General features: G+C 27.5%; 1 protein-coding gene across 1 annotated transcript in view; it reads right to left on the bottom strand.

Moving 5' to 3' along the window:
- LOC135922636 (serine/threonine-protein kinase Genghis Khan-like) overlaps window positions 1-13125 on the bottom strand; it is a 54336-nt gene extending 41211 nt beyond the window's left edge. The window contains exons 1-4 of the mRNA XM_065457056.1: window positions 12994-13125; window positions 12856-12947; window positions 774-890; window positions 403-498 (exon numbers count right to left, since the gene is read on the bottom strand). Of these exons, the coding sequence (XP_065313128.1) occupies window positions 403-486 (84 nt within the window). The 5' untranslated portion in view covers window positions 487-498; window positions 774-890; window positions 12856-12947; window positions 12994-13125. The remainder of the gene's footprint in view (window positions 1-402; window positions 499-773; window positions 891-12855; window positions 12948-12993) is intronic.
- Window positions 13126-15243: the final 2118 nt, after the last annotated feature.

Raw genomic sequence — 15243 nt, 5'->3', positions numbered from 1 at the left:
CCGACCCGGCCATCAAAATCAGATCAATTCAAGGGTGAAATTTGACCCCGAAAAAGAAAATATTGTTCTTCTTTTGATTTCATGTGGTGTTATTAAACGGCTCGATTCGAACCTCTTTCTAACAATACTAACTCAATATTTTAGCCAGAAATATATGTCTCACGCCTCTAAATTTTGCGGATAGATGTCCAAATCCTTGTGCCATCTATGACCAGGATCTTCGGGCTCGGATTGGATCAAATCGAGCCGTTTAACAACATTAGATTCGTGGCGGGGCAAACAAATTTATCGGAGCCATTTAAACATTGCATAATTGGACAAAGATAAGTATTAAAACGTAATCTGATTAAAGATTCGTATAAAAAAATAAAGTTGGGAATTCGCGGTTATCGCAGAAAATACCAAGTTATCCTTGTTTTGGAAGGAGTAATGTAAATGAGCGTGCCATAACAAATCTCCATTAATCATGATGTCCTTTTCTTCCATGTAGCATATAGTCTGATTTTTTTAAAAAAAAATAAAATAACAGATTTTATATTACTATGCATTATATGAATAGCGGAGAATAACTTCAGGGGGAAAAAATTCAAAAATATCCCAGCTCCCACACCCCCTACTTCCTCGCAAATTTTTTCCCCCGGGGAATTTATCTTCCCCTTACCATATTATAATAGTAAATGAACTTTCGTTCTTTTCTTTCTTTCTTAGTCTTCCAATGACTATTCAAAAAATATAACACAGATCTGCACAAAATATTATTTTCTTTAAATAACTTCGGCCCTTTTGATGATTTCGGATTTGTTGAGCGTTTTAAGGGCGAATATGTTGGCGTCAGAACCTTTGCCAGACTTTCCGCGTTTCGCTTCTTCCTTGAGTTTGACCACGGAAACCTATTAAGGATTTTAATTATATTTTTTAAAAATTTTCGAACCGTAACTATTTTAAGCTTCAACTTAAATTATATTTCCATAATAATGATTAAGTTTATTTCTAAAGTAATAAAAAAAAAGAAGAAAACAAATAGGAATAAAGGAATGGAAAGGAATATAAAAGAAAAAAAAAGAGGAATATAGCAGGGAGCGGCAATTCCTAACTTGTGGTCGTTAAAAAGTTCAATAACGACCAGATTAAGATTTTTTGCCATTAAATAATATTAATGGTAAGGCCTCGAAATTTTGACAAATAGAGGTTCCAAACCTTTCTGTCGTCTACGATATGATTCATGCTTTACATATAATAATAGCTAGAATGGCGATGCATTCATTAAAAGTGTACCTCAATGAAAACAGTTGGGGACGCCATTTTGGTTACCCATATCATTATTAAAAATTTTAAACGAGAGGTCAATTTTATTCCTATGTTCTGAGTCTGACGCAAACTTTGTTAAAGAAATGCCTGATCCATCGAGATAAAAAGGAAGCAAGGTATCAATTTAGTATAGTTTTTAACATGAGAATAATTACTATACGGTTTATCAAAATGGCGGGTCCAGCTGATTTGCATTCAACGACACTTTTCAAATGCATTATTATGAATGTGTCGTCAGGCTAGGTATTATTATATATCATTGGGCTTTACATAAAACATTATTTTGGCTAAAATCGAGCCATTTTTATAAAAAGCGATCCAAGTCCTTACTTACATAACAGCTGATTCCTTCTTTTTTTTTAATTAATAGAGGCCAGAGAATGTGAGGCAAATATTTTATAACTTAAGGTTATTAACAAGTGATTTTTCGAGGCAAGAAAAAATATTTTTCCTTTGACAAAAAAAAAAGAGTTTAAGTAAACATAGGCCTACATTTTCATTTAAATATGTATATAAAAACTATATTTTAGTCAAGTATATTAGCGTATATATTATATGCAAAAAATTAATGAAATTATTTATTTTATAGTTGTTAATTTCTTTTCTTTCCTTCCTTCCTTCCTTTCTTTCTTTCTTTCTTTCATTCATTCTAAAAGACTAATGTTTTTACGTGACCTTGGTCGATAAATAACCATACTTAAAAAAAAAATATTATGGTCGTGGGATTAAATGAAGCAGATTCAGGTTCAAAGAAATCGTATGCTAAAATGAATTTTAAAAATTTGAACCCGACCCGGCCTGTCATTATCTATAGCGGTTTTCGGACCGGGTTATAAAATACACTTAGGACAAATTTAAAAAAGTTAAGCCCGACCCGAACCGTTATTACTTCGGGCTGAGTTATGAGTTATAAATAGCGCTTAAGACGAATTTTAAAATTTGAACCCGACCCGGCCTGTCATTATCTTCATAGCGGTTTTCGGACCGGGTTATAAAATACACTTAGAACAAATTTTAAAAAGTTAAGCCCGACCCGAACCGTTATTACTTCGGGCTGAGTTATGAGTTATAAATAGCGCTTAAGACGAATTTTAAAATTTGAACCCGACTCGGCCCGTTATATAGCGATTTTTGGGCCGGGATATAAAAATTTGTTAAGAGTTGTCCAAATCGATCCGCAAAAATTGTTCTCACTAATTATCCGAAAATAAAGATCGACCTGGTTTGCCCGATTTGGCTAAAAAACCACAAATACGAGGGGTGGGGGTGGAGTTATGTTTATATTATTTGGAACAAAAAACATTTGAGTATGGCTATTTATCGACCAAGATAACCAAACTACATATTTTTTAAAAAAAGGCACTTAAACCACAAATTTAGTCTCCACACGGTACCCAGGGAATTTTCGAGAAACACATTTTGGGGATAAAAAAAAATATCCTCATTGAATAAATATGTCCCCCAAAAATCAATAATTGAATTTAACGTTTAAAAAAATAAGGGAAGATAAAATATATCTTTTATTTTCATTTTATTTTATGCTGCCCAAAATATCGAAAAAAAATTAATAAATTCACAAACTTTCGAAACTTTAACGAAAATAAATAAATAAATAAGCTATTTTGAATATAAAAATTGTCCAAAATAATTCTAGAATTCGAAAAAATATTGCAAAAAATTATTACACTTTTCAAAATTCTAAGCCAATACCAGGCCCTCGCCCTATATTATTTAATGTATACCCAACCCCACTATCCGAAAGAAAGAAAGAAAGAAAGAAAGAAAGAAAGAAAGAAAGAAAGAAAGAAAGAAAGAAAGAAAGAAAGAAAGAAAGAAAGAAAGAAAGAAAGAAAGAAAGAAAGAAAGAAAGAAAGAAAGAAAGAAAGAAAGAAAGAAAGAAAGAAAAGAAGGAAAGAATGGCACACTCATATTTTAACCCCTTTTTAAATACCAGGTGTTTCGTAACAATAATCTATCAATTATAATGGTTCACGTGCACCTTTAAAAAATTTAAAACTTAATTAATTTGACCGGTTAATATTATTTTATTTTTTTTAAATAAAAATAAATAATAAGTGCGGTTTTTTAAAAACATTTTAATTCTTTATTTTTTATAACGATAAATAAACCAATTTCTTTTCCTGTTGCCTTCTTTTAGATTAAATAATCTTCCACCAAAGTTTCGTTAATAACTCAATTCAGTTCTACGAAAATTGATAGCATTTTTAATTTTATTCCCCCCCCCCTCCCCCATATTTCTTTATCTCCTTTAGGAATGCGGGGAGAGTTAAGAAATTTGTAGAAAGCGAATGGGCGTTACAACGGATTTACCCGTATTTATATAGTTTGCTTATATTTTGATCATGGGTTGTGAATTTGACCGGTCAAATACGGTCAAATATGATCAAAATTCAAACAAATGTTTTTTAAGACTATTAATTCTATTTTATATATAATAGTAAATAATGTATGGATATTAAATTATTTTCTAAATTCTATGATGAATGTTTCGCTCTTTATGGTAGAGCCTTGTTCTAATTTATATTCAATCTTATCATTTTCTTCAACATTTTTTAATCAGTCTTAGGTTATGATATACTCCTACCAACTCTCTGGTTGTCGAGATCTTCAATCGAATTTCTTAGACACTTCTCTTAATATTCAATGTGAACAAGGCCCATTCCAACAACTTGAGCCCAAAATCTGATTGTTTTTTTTATGAAAGTTACTGGTTTCCACATACTTTGGCTACTAAATACTCCGCTTTTACTTCTGAAATTCATGATTTCACTTAAAATATTTTGATGATCATCTCTTTATGAAACGACTAATTTTTGTATCATGTCATATGCTTCATCAAACTAAAGTAAGATGCTCCCCTTATATTGGGAATCCAATAAATAATCAGCAGTGCAGTGAGAGCACATGTGTTTGGATTGTTTTCTTTATCAAACTTATCTTTAATATTTTTTTCTTTAGGTTGGTAAATTATAAAATCATGGACATGATTGTATTATGTGTTTTCTAAATTAAGCATCCCGTTTTTTATGTAAGCCAAGGTCAATAAGATAGCTAAATGTTTATGAACAGTTTAAAATTTTAAATTTTTTGTCCAAAATATCATTTAATATATTATTGATAATTTCTCACGGACTTCTTCAACAGCTGCTTTCGGTGCTTTCTTGCATATTTATATTTGCTCATTACATTTTATTCATGATATCCATCTTGTTTGGATAATTGTACATAATGTAATATAAATTGGCAATTAGTAATTTTTTCGAACCATGTTTAAGTAAAATTTTTATATTTATTTATATATTTAGATCCAATCAAATTAATAATGAGAAAAATTCTTAATATTTTAATAAGAAAATTTTATATTTTTATATAAAATTATATTTAAAATCGATGCCTTGATGATACAAATATATTTTAAAATAATTTGTAAACAAATTAGATTGATAAATATGCTTTAAATACTTATTAGTTCATTAAATAAATATAGTTATTCACCAGTAACATTTTTGAGTATTTGACCGTATTTGACCAGGTCAAATACTCCTTCTATCAATTGACTGGTCAATTGACTGAATTTGACTGGTCAATTGACCGACTTGCCAACCCTGTTTTTACGAGATCGATATACAATTTTTTTTTTACCAAACATAATTCTACCTCTTGCAAGATATTTCAAATGATATTTGACCATTTCTAGAGGCCTACGGGCCCGGCCCGGATTTTAAAATATTTTAAAAATGAACCGAGCCGGGTCTGAAAATATAAAACCCGAGCCGGGCATGCAAATTATTTCTTATTAAAAAATCATGTGGATGATGAGCTATTATATTGTGTTATTTCTTTCTTTCAATCTCAGGAAACCACTAAAAAAACGAGGAATAGTATTGGGATAATGGCGTGAAACCTTAAATTTCAATCTTTTATTTAGGTCATTTGTCGTAGTGCGGCATTCCCTAGAAAAAAAATCGGGATTATGGGGGTTTAAGTTTTTTTTATTTATAATTTGGAGGCCATTTTTTTTAGTAGAGTGGATTAAATATCGAAAACTACCAGAGCTCAGTTATATAAAACATTTTAAATTCAATTTTTAACTTTTTTTTACCCAAATATAATTATTGATTTTCCGAAAGAAAAATTTACGAAGAAATGAAACATTAATATATATAATATATAGAAATTATAATTTTTTTTTTGGTCTCATAATGGGAGAAAATATAAGATATGAACAGTTCGGATCATTCATTCATTGAGTATCGGCTAATTTCAAAATGGCGGATAAAACATTATCTATTTACGACTATGAAAGCGATATATTTTCTTCGCCCAATAAACATTTTATTCCCCCATTTACTCTGCATTTGACAGTTAGCGCGTATTCGCAGCGAAACATACAAAATATGCCGTATTTTTGTCTACTTGGCCGCGAATTTACGCTTCCCTAGTTTCCTGGGGTAGAGTGGCACACTATACAAATTTTCAGGGTAGGGAAAGACTGTAGAGGACTTCGTATCATCTTAAAACGGGTAAATTTCCCAATCGGTTTTCCGTCATAACAAGAAAAAATATTTCGGGGCGGACAGGCCCACTTTGTATAAAATTGTATACAAATTTTATACGATCAGATCATTAAACCTATTTCAAACATCTACACGAGCTGGGCTAGCGCACGTCGACCTCTTTTTTCGAATAATTTTTTGAGGTAAACATGGTATAATGGCGTCCATCATTAACCCAAATATTATTATTTTTTTTAAAAATGCAATAACACCCATTTTAAATATCGTATTACGAACCTTAATCTCTATCATTAGATTCAAATGCTAAGCCAGAGTGGTACCAGAGTTTTTAAATCAAGGTATATAACCTCAGAGCCAAACCTGCCACACCAAAACATTAAATTTTTGATAATAAAAACTTATAGGGTTGGCAAAAATTATAATTTTTTTAAAAAAAATAAAAGTATCAAATAAACTCGATTTATTTGATTTAAATCCTGATTTTTATAAAAAAAATATGAAATAACTCCTCGAAACAATAGTCATTTATCAAATTATGCCATTTTTTAAAAAATTACATTTAAACAGATTTCTTTCCATATTGAATTTATGAATAAAAATATCCATTGATAAACTAGCAATAGAAAATTTTTTTTATGTAGCGTTATCTATATTATATATTCGCCCTTTTTATAATTATTTAAATATATTTTAAGTTTTAACTATTTAATTTAATTTTTTTTACTAATTAACAATATTTAATATTTATATTTTTAATATAAACTATAATTAAATATTTATAAAACTGCATTTTGAATTAATCTTAGTAATTAACAAAAAATATTGAATCAATGTAAATGAAAGGGGGACAAAATAATTATAGACGTTCATTGTCTTCCTTAAATTTTAACAATATTAAAGTGATTATATGTAGGGGTTTGTTTTATTCAATGATTTATATATATACTATTAGATTGACCATTCCTTAATTAATATAACAGTGTCCATGTCCATACATTGGAGTCAGCTGTATCGCCATTTTAGAGTTTGCAAGTCGATTAAATGCGTTAATGCGCAAACCACTAAATGGGGCTACAGCTGACTGCTATATATGGGCACTCTTAAAAATGAATCGCCATGCTAGTAATATATATTATATACATCATTGGTTTTATTATGCCATAAAAAAAAATAATTACAGGATTAACCCAACATAAAATCAAAAAAAAACGAAATTTAAAATAATAAGATACAAGAAAATCGATTTAAATCATAATTCTTATTTCAAGAGAAAAAAAAATCATCGATTTAAATCATTCCAAACCCTATCATTTAAAATATATTACCAAATCATGATTCTTATTTCAAGAGAAAAAAAATCATAGATTAAAATCATTCCAAACCCTATCATTTAAAATATATTACCATATATTATTTTTTTTAAACCAACAACTTCCGATGCTAAAATGTTATAAATGTAATATTCAGATGAATACTTTTAAAACGAAAAATGTCTTATTCAAATTAGAAGAATTATTACGATATTGTTTAATAATAGTAGACTATGTAAATGAGGATTAAAGGAAAGATATATATTTGAGATTTTGTGAATATGATATACTTTTCAATTTTTTTACTATATTTTTACTTTATAATTTATTATATTTAGATGAATAAAAGGAAAACATAAATTTTGTCAATTTGTTTCAAATAAAAGGAAAACATAAATTTTGTCAATTTGTTTCAATCTTCATACCAGAGACCTGCAGGCCCCCGGGTACACGGGCAGTGCCGTATTTTATCGCTATCATTAGCTATAAAAAATTAAAAATAAATTAAATATTTTAAAAAAATCTGGGCCGGGTCTGAGAATATAAAACCCGGGTCGAGTTGAAAAATATTTTTAATAAAAAAAATCCGGGCCGGGCCGTGTAAAAATGGTACCCCTGCAAATCCGGTTTTTTATCTTCTTTACAATGGTGCTCAAACCTTTCAACTCGATACTAAATATCATAACTTACTTACACATAAAATCCCTGGCACAATTACACCAGCAAACCAATAAGACGAAAAGAGCATAAATATTTTATTTTCTTTACAATTTTCTCTTTTACTATAAATCAATGACATATTTAACACTTACACTGACGATTGATTCATTAAAAGTTTACATCAATGCAAAACAGCTGGAGACGCCATCTTGGTTACATTAATCCTTATTAAAATTTTAAACGGGAGCCTAATTTATTCCTATATCTGAATGCAAACTTTATTAAAGAATTACCGGATCATCGAGATAATAAGGAAGCAAGTTATAAATTTATAGTAGTTTTTAATATGAGAATAATTACTATATGTGTTACCAAAATGGCGAGTCCAGCTGATTTGCTTTTAACGACGCTTAAAAATGCATTTTAATGAATGAATGTCAGTCAAGGTATTATATGTCATCTCTATAAATATAAAAAATAAAATAAAAATGGTGGATTGACATAATGTCGAAACGTAATTAATCTTCTTACTTTTTTTTTAAAAAAAAATATATATAAAAAATGAAAGGAAAATTGTTTGTGTTTTATGCCATAATCAAAAAAAAAAGACAGAAAAACAAACCTTGATTTTGGCGTAATAAAGATAAACATTAAATAAATAGGTAAAAAAAAAAATAATTTTTATACCCATTTAAAAATATAAAAGTAAAAATAAACATAGGATAAATGAATTTAGATAAGAATGGATAAATTAGGGTAGAAAGGAGAAAAACGTAAATTTTGGGGCGTGTCTATTTTTTATTTTGCATCCCACCCTCCCCCCCCCCTCCTCCCTTATTTTATAATTTTAAACATTTTCGATAGTTTTCAAAAAGTAGTCTTGTTAAACGGCACGTTTTGCACCCAGAAAAAAAATATTAACGCAAGCCTGAAGATTTTGCTCTATATTATCGAAATCTCGAGGCTTAGGCAATATTTTACTGGCTAAAATATTGAGTTCGCCCTTTAGTCAAAAGTAAGTAGTATGTTTTTGGAATATAAAAAAAAAATTGGTTTATAGAAATCTTATTCATTAATCTTTGGGTACGATGATTTCCCATATAATATTTAACTTTTCTTTCTTTACGTCAAACGCCTCCCGTAAGAACTCATTTTTGCGGATATAAAAAAAAAGTTAGAGCCTTTTTTTTGGTCACCGATTTTGAAAATAGTTTATCGTTAAGTATCAAATAAATAATTTTAAAAAAAAAAATCCGATGCAATTAAATAAAAAATTTTCCCGAAAAAATAATCATTAAAAAAATTCCCTAAAAAACTAAGCCGCGCGGCACCCTAAATTTTGATTAAAATTTTAAATATTCGATTAAAAATATCAATTGAGTTTTTTTTTAAAGATGTCTAAAAAATGAAATTTTTTTGAGAAATTCTTAAATAAACATTTCCTAATTGGGAATATTTAAGGAGATTCTCCATCTTTAGAGATTTCCTATTACCCTCCCCATGCATTTATAAAAAAATCTATCGAAATTTTCTCCAAATATATATGTGTTAGCGTCAACGTGTTTTTTTCCGGCAAATGTGTTTATTTTTCCAACTTCTAAATCATTTTTTGAGCGCGTTTTTTTTCTTTAAAAATTTAAAAGGTCGGATATTACCGGAAATGTATTCCAGCATGTTTAGAACACCCTATTAGTGTTGTTAAAAGGCTCATTTTGAGCCGATTTTTAAAAACGGCTAACTCAATGTTTTATTCAGTGCAAGCCTTAAGATTTTTCTCATAGGTGGCACAAAGGTTATTAGCGAAATCTTGAGGCTTGGGCAATATTTCTCTGGCTAAAATACCGAGTTAGCCGGTTTTTAAAAATCGGCTCAAATCGGGCCGTTTAACAACACTACACCCTACCCTATCTTATCAATTGAAAATAATTTTTGCAAGTTAAAACCTTTAAGTCATTTAATAATTTATTATAAAATAATATATGGAAAAAAACGAATATATATTTTAATAAGTTCAAAATGTTCATAGCGAAATTGTCTGAAATTTATTGGGTAGGTTATTTCCAAACATGATGGAATACATTTCCAGGTAAAATAAAAATAATTTAATTTTTTTTAAAAAAAAGGGGGCTCAAAAAAAATGATTTAAAGTTGAAAAAATAAGACAATGTCGGAAAAAAACATATTGACGTATTCCCCAGTTTTCGATTTATTGATTTTCGCGTTTTCGAACTCATACGAACAACCCAAACAAATATCGTTAATCGACAGTATTCTATATTTTATTCTTCGAGGTTTTTTTTGCGTAATAACCCGGTCGACCGAATAAAAAAAGGAAACATCCGGACCCGATCAAAAACTGGCCGAATCTAAATAGCGAATATCGAGGTCCGATACATTCCTAAATACAAATTAATTAAATATATAAGCGCAAAAAAAAAATTCGACTTTAAATTAATATCTATTAAAAATAATTAGATTTTTTTTGTTAAGATTATATATCAATGATATTTATTTTTTTAATGATACACCTGGCAAAAACAACTTATATAACCATGGGATATTTAGCAAGTTTATCGAAATTTTTTTTTGGTTTTATTTAAGCTTATTAACTAAATTAGTTTGTCCAAGTGTTCCAAGACCCAACTCTATAAGGTAGCTATAAAATGTCCCCTAGAAGTGATCACAACCCTCCCTTCATCCAAATGGCATTGTCACATTTTTTACACGTATGAATTAAAGGCAATAGTGGACATAAATAGCGGGAATCATGGATAGAACTTTCTTGGAATAAAAAGAATCCGGGATAAAACATTCACGAAAAAGAAAAGACACCGGACAAAAATACCCCAATTTACGTTTTTTCGGTGTCTTTTTGATTTGGGATGCTGGTCCATTTGTGCGGGAAATTTCTGTCCATGATTCAAATAACGGCATTATATCTCATGTCCCACTAAACTTTATGTAAAATATGTTTGCTCAAAAACCATAAAATCTTTTGACATTATTATTTCTAATAGAAGGTTAAATCATTTATTGGTTTACATGAGGCAAAGTATCAAACTTCATGGTAATTGAGTGTAAGGTGGGGTGGGGAGGGGGGCAGGAAATATGAATTTAAGATATAAATGTTTTATATAAGGTGAAATTTTTTTAAAAAAACATTAAAATTAATATTGAAATATGTTAATAGTTATTATAAAAAAAAATATTTAAAATAAAAATTTTGACCTAAATTAATAATGTTTTCTGGGATAAGATAATATATAGTAAAATATTTTTGAAGTATTCCTTTTTCCTTCTCTGCTATGGTATATAAATAAATGAGTTCTCTTTTTTAAATATTTAATGGCTTTAAAATAAATATCTCTATAGGGATTTATTTATTGAATCGTTTTTCCAAAATTATGAGTTGAGTGCGATGATTAGATTTGAGGCAATTTGCCATCATATAATTGAAGACTTATAGAATTCATAAAATTTGGTTCACCCACTGAAAATTTTATATAAAGTATAGATTCTTAATAACTAGTAAAAAAAATAAGCTGAGCCATTTATTATCTATAAAATAGACTTTAATTCCAATCCGTTAATAATGGTGAATGCAGTAGTTTGCTATAAATGCACAGAGAAAATAAACTTAAATTGATATTGAAGTAAATAACTAATTACACTTTCAGACATTTTAAAAGTATAATACAAGTTGGAATATTTTAAATTAAATGTAATTACTGTAAGTTATTTGTGACTCATTTATATTTTTCATAATCGTATATCACCCCCACTTAATATTATTTTATATTTATATTTTTCATAATCGTATATCACCCCCACTTAATATTATTTTATATTTATGTTTTTCATAGTATATATGTATAGTTTTTAATTGTTAATATATATATTTAAAATATTTTAAAAATGGGGTAAAACATTAATTCAAATTAGAAGAATTATTACAATATTACTCAATTTCATATTATAGACTATGTAAATGAGGATATTTTGAAGATGTAAATTTTAAAGGAAGGATATATATTTGAGATTTTGTGAATATAAATCACTTTTCAGTTTTTGGAAAGAATTATTTTCTTATTATAACTTTTGCTTTTTAATTTTTATGTCTTATTATTTTATAAATATGTTGAATCATGTAATAGTGTTACAATCTTTCACATCCTTACTTATTAAAGTGTTTCATACTGCTTATCAACAGTTCTTATATTATCTTCTATTTCAATCTATTCTCCAATTGTTAATCAATCTTACTTTTTACATTTTTTTTTGGGGGGGGGGGGGTTACCTTCAATTTTATTACAATTAATATGTGAAATATTTCAAAATTGCTTAAATTCGAAAAGAGGTGACACCATTTATCCAAAATTAATATGGGATATGTATTCAAATATGACAGCTGCTTTGCTGCAGGTAGACAAAATATGTCATTTGTTAGTAAGAATAAGAAGTAAATATTATTGCTTTGAAGAAATTATAATATTATACACTTTTTTATTTATAAAATATAAAATTATTATTTTTAAAAAAATAAATATTATTTGGTTCTTTTTATAAATTCTGTGAAACAAAAATGTATTGTAAACAACTTTTCTTGGCTGATACCTATTAAAATATCAGCTGATAAACCAAAAAATAATCATATAATTATTGTTTATTCAAGAAAAAATATTAAAATCCATCAGATTATTATGTTTTTTATTCATCTTTTATAATTATACAAAAGAAAAATAAATTAAGTTATAATTAAGATAAATTGGAAAAACATCTATTTTTTTTATAAGTTGAAGAATTGGTTTATAATTTTTTTTAAATCATTTAAGTTATTTATCATTTTTAATATCTGCCAATAGAATCAGCTAAAATTGAACATATTTGTTGATATTGGAATTAGAGATACCATTGTATCATGATATCTAATAACATCAAATTAAACAATTACTGACAAATTACTAAATCAATCTTTAATAAGGAATATTTCTTAAATTTTATTTGGTATTATTTATAAGTTTATATAAATTTAGAATTACCTCTCCAAAAGCCCCCTTTCCAATGATCTGAATTACATCAAAATCATCAATAGATATTAAAGATTTTTCTATATCTTGAGCTCTAGATTTAACTAGAAGGGTGACAAAATAAAAAATGTTAATTTAGTAATATCATACCATATTTGAGAAATGAGTTAATATATGGTTTGTTTATAGTAGATAAATTTTCACATTCATAAAATAATGCAAAAAAAGTGTCAACTAATATTTCAATTCTCGGTTCCTTTTTATCTAAATCAGATCTCTCTAATTTAGTATAAATTGTCATAATTAAACGATAAAAGGATTAAAATTTGTTATATTTTGATATTTGCTGCTGCACATTATCAAAATCAATAGAATAAGTTTAGAGCCGAACATTTAAGCGTGTGAGTGATAAATTTTTTTATCAGATTTCAATTTTTTATACATTGTAACATTTGAACGCTAAGAATTTTTATTAATTTATATCAAATCTGTGCAATTTATTAAGAAATTTTTAAAGATAAGAACTACTTGAAGAGATTTTTACAATAAGATTTCATTTATAAACCGACTCATTGTTATTATTTTAACCATCAATGAGTAAAATCACTCCTCTTGTCCTCTCCACATTAATTAAAAGAGAAGTATTTACTTACCTCTTACCGATAACTAGAGTTGTGAGACAAAAAATGATGAAATATAATTAAAGTATTATAATTACATAGGTTTGATTAGACAGAATAGAATGAGATATATCTTTATATTGATATATCTTTTATGCCTATTTATTTTTTATTTACATAATATTCATATATATCAATTATAATTCAATTTATGACGACGAACGTAATATTTACAAATTTTTAGATCCATAAGATGAACCTGCCATTTTTTAAATGTATTAATTTATTAAATATTTATATTTATGGAAATGGAATAAAAAAATTTCTTTGAATAATTACATTATTAAATATAAAATCTAGACATTTATAAATTATTTGTTTGCCTTATAAAAATCTAGGACAATACATGTATATTATTTTCAAAATTGTAAAGCAAACGATAGAGCAAACCTCATTAGATGATGTGAAAATAGTTAAACGGCTCAATCTTAGTCGATTTTTAAAAATGGCTAACTCAATACTTTATCCAGAAAAATATTGCGCCATCCTGGCGATTTTGCTAATAGACGGCAGTAAGGTTTGGACATCTATAAATGAAATCTCGAGACTTTGGCGATAATATTGTTAGTTGTTTTTAAAAATCGGTTCCAAACGAGCCGTTTAGCAACACTGAAAATATGGCAATATCTTTACCACTATATTATCACTACGTCCAAACGAACCGTTATAAAATTGTTCAAGAATATGCTGAATGATATAAACTATTTTAACTAGAAACTGAATGGAATTAAATCGTTATATTTAAAAATATATTCGACATTCTGATTTTCATATAAACCCTTTATTTATCAGGATTTAAATTTTATCTAATTTTATTAGGTAAGGGAAGATTGCGAAAAGATGCTCCATAGTATTTGACTGTCAACAAACAGAAGTTACTTTTATATTCGTTTATAATCCTCATTTATTATATGATAAGATTTTGTTTACACATGCAGGAGATGATTTATTGAAAAAATACTATTTTTATTTACTCCTAAAATTGTAGTTTACCTAAATAATAAAGATGTAAATAACAAATCATTTTTCAAGAACCTCTATGTAATACATGAAGAGTCCATTCGATGGAAATTAATTTAGACACTCATTTATCTGATTCTTATCTTAAGATAACGTATATGTTGTTTAAAGTCAGGCACATATTACTAGAGGTTAATGAGTTTATAAGATAACAGCTATAAAAAATTTATAAAAAGATTTTTATATTCTAAAAATTTTGATGTGAAAACCCAAAATATTTTTGCAAAAATATATATAGCCAAAGTTTCAATAAGTTTACATAAAGACTTCCAATAAAATATATAGGGGGGGAAGAGTGGTATCTTGATTACGTCTATGATTTGAAACAATATTTTGTTAGGATTTTCTGGTCAGGTTTAATTTTTATTATCATTAAATCATTTCTTCCTCGAATTTGGCCGAAATCTTGTACTTTCCATTGATATCCATTTGATATATTATTTTATAAATACATCGGCAATATTTAAATATATATCATAATTAAAACCGGATAGGGTTTATCTATAATCTGATATCAGATAGCTTCATGAAAGATTAACCGAAGAATTAAAAATTTATCCATTATTCCATGAGGTGCATCGGAAAATTTTCCTTTATTATATAGGGCATTACTCTGTAAGTTACCTTTATTAATTAGAGTTGTTAAAGAAATATTCAAATAAAATGGATTTATATTTAGTATAAATATTTGGAACAAAAT

Source organism: Gordionus sp. m RMFG-2023, chromosome 1 (genome assembly GCF_954871325.1).
Source record: "Gordionus sp. m RMFG-2023 chromosome 1, tfGorSpeb1-WG-v2, whole genome shotgun sequence".
Taxonomy (NCBI): Eukaryota; Metazoa; Nematomorpha; class Gordioida; order Chordodea; family Parachordodidae; genus Gordionus; species Gordionus sp. m RMFG-2023.
This window is presented reverse-complemented; position numbering and strand designations above follow the sequence as displayed.